This window comes from Fopius arisanus, unplaced genomic scaffold, assembly GCF_000806365.1.
Source record: "Fopius arisanus strain USDA-PBARC FA_bdor unplaced genomic scaffold, ASM80636v1 scaffold00191, whole genome shotgun sequence".
NCBI lineage: Eukaryota > Metazoa > Arthropoda > Insecta > Hymenoptera > Braconidae > Fopius > Fopius arisanus.
The window spans coordinates 105983-108290 of record NW_011887930.1 but is presented as its reverse complement, the minus strand read 5'-3'; the positions used below and the strand labels follow the sequence as shown (position 1 = coordinate 108290).

At 36.6% G+C, this 2308-nt stretch overlaps 1 protein-coding gene across 1 annotated transcript in view; it reads left to right on the top strand.

Moving 5' to 3' along the window:
- Nucleotides 1–1518, top strand: part of LOC105272487 (uncharacterized) — an 8326-nt gene extending 6808 nt beyond the window's left edge. Inside the window, exon 3 of the mRNA XM_011314640.1 lies at nt 1014–1518. Coding sequence (XP_011312942.1) covers nt 1014–1154 — 141 coding nt within the window. The 3' untranslated portion in view covers nt 1155–1518. The remainder of the gene's footprint in view (nt 1–1013) is intronic.
- Nucleotides 1519–2308: the final 790 nt, after the last annotated feature.

Here is a 2308-nt window from a genome sequence, read left to right as displayed (position 1 = left end):
GTGATTGAGCCGCCATATTTTTCTCCAAACGATCATTGGAGAATTCATGTTGGTGAAATCTAGGGGGTCTCTTTGAACGTAATTTACACGTTCATTCCTCAATTTCCCACCCCTGAGACCTAATTACCGGCCCGGCAAAAATAATTATCTGTCGATTGACCCTATCATTATATTTTTTGAGGGCCTACAGGGGCTGGCATTTAGTTACCCGTAAAACGCGTTTTTTCTAGGGAATTCCCTAGGGACATGTCGGGCGAAAATCCCTCCACCCGGGCCTTCACCACTTTGAAATGGTGCTGGGCCGATAAAGAAATTTTCCTTAGCCCTACAGTCTACACTGCTACTGAGCTGAATATCCACAATATTTTCTACCCCTAAGTAAAAAAATGTCACCATTTACCTATCCTGAATATAAAATTTCTCTAGTTCCTAATCCACCCCAATCTCAAAGAGACCATTTTAAGATTCCCCGAAAATAGCAATTAAGGTGCGACCGTCGTTTACATATTTTGAAATAATTGCACACATCTTCATTGCCCTCGAGATATCTGCTGTTTTCCAAACAGCCCGACTGCTTAAATCCTGCCAATTTCCACAACTTGATGTCCTTAGAAATAACTATCCAAAATGAGTTCTAAGACTCCTTTGCATAACGTGCAACATCTCGCCAAGTCAAGGTCTCAATATTACAATAAATCAACTCTAAACAGTACCTATTTTTTCTCTCCCTGTATGTTTCTTGGAGAAGCACTATGTCTGTTAGCCGATAGATAGTATATCTATTTATAACTGATAGCGTTCGAAGGTTAAGTTGATACCGTTATCGTGAGTTTTCACTGGTCGTATAAGTACTCCATTCAGAAGTTAAGATTATCCGGAATTTGATGGTCTAAATTATACCACTTCATCGGGGCTATCAGCATTAATTCCTAATAATTCTTATCCTATTTGCAACTAAGGTACCATCGTTATCTTCTTTAAAGTTGCGATAAATCCTCATTGAAAAATTTTAGTTAAAACAGTTACTGACGACGGTTGAAAGAGATTGGAGAAGTTTGACTAGTCAACGTGATATTGAAACGCTGCATCATTACTCAGAGCAGGGGCGGAAGTACAACCTAGCATATACAAGTACTGACCAGAATATAATATGATATATGCATTTCTCTTTAAGAGACAATGGGACAAAATGGAACATGCGCAGAATCACATTCACATTTCTATTTTTATTTTTCCATCGACTCTAAGTTGAATGGCATAAGAAATATCATACGGATTCAGCAATGAGAATGAAATGAAATGGATTTTCAAAAAATAACATTATTCAGAAATCCTTTCAGCGGACTTTTCTCAATTAGAAATTATTTGATTATGGAGATCGAAATAAATAAACACTTGGAGAATTTTAAGACTGACAATTATTATTAAAAATTATAAGATTCTAGACAGTGAAGAGGTAATTTACTGAACGAAGACTTACAACGAATTAACTAACTATTACTAGTGAAATGCACGTTAAACTCCTCCCCAGAGGGCAATCGAATTTCTCCTTCCACCTTTAACTCTTGGATTTTTCTTTCTTGACTATCTCTGGTCACCATATGTATTTTGAGAAAAAACCGCAATGAGAAAGTCCTTTCGGGACTTTTCCTTTTTTTTTTTTTGTTATAACGTAAAGGAAAGATTCCACAGCAGCTAAGAAATAAATATTTCCTAAATACGGAAATATAAAAACTTTTGAAGAGTGACTTTTGATCCCGAAGGAAAACCCCGAAATCCAACAGACATAAACTAAGAAAGTCATTTATCAGAAAAAATACTTCAAGTAGTGATGGAATAACTTTTGACACTCAGAAATGAACAATTTATTAGCAATGGTAATTACACTGATTCCTAAACAATTTACACTTGTTCCACTTTCCAAGAATGTGGAATTTTACTTTAGATTTTTCTATCCCAGTCCTACGATTTGACTCATATTATTAGTTCCAGCCATTCAACTTCCCGATCTTACTCCATCTTAGACAATGGGGCAGAAAATGCCAAGGATCGTATACTCTACACCAGGCACGGGCAAAGTCAGAGCGTCGGGAGCCACGTCCATAAAACCCTATCAGACCCATTGCTCGGAATACAATACGCCAATTGCGTGAGGCCCAGTGTAGTCAGAGCAGGGCTAGTAGCGTGCACGAAGAGGGGCGCAGTTAGACGGAGAGCGCCGCGCACTAATGCAAAATTTATATAAAAAATAATTTAAAATTTAATAAATTTAATAATTTAATTTAATTTTTTTAAATAAATTATATTA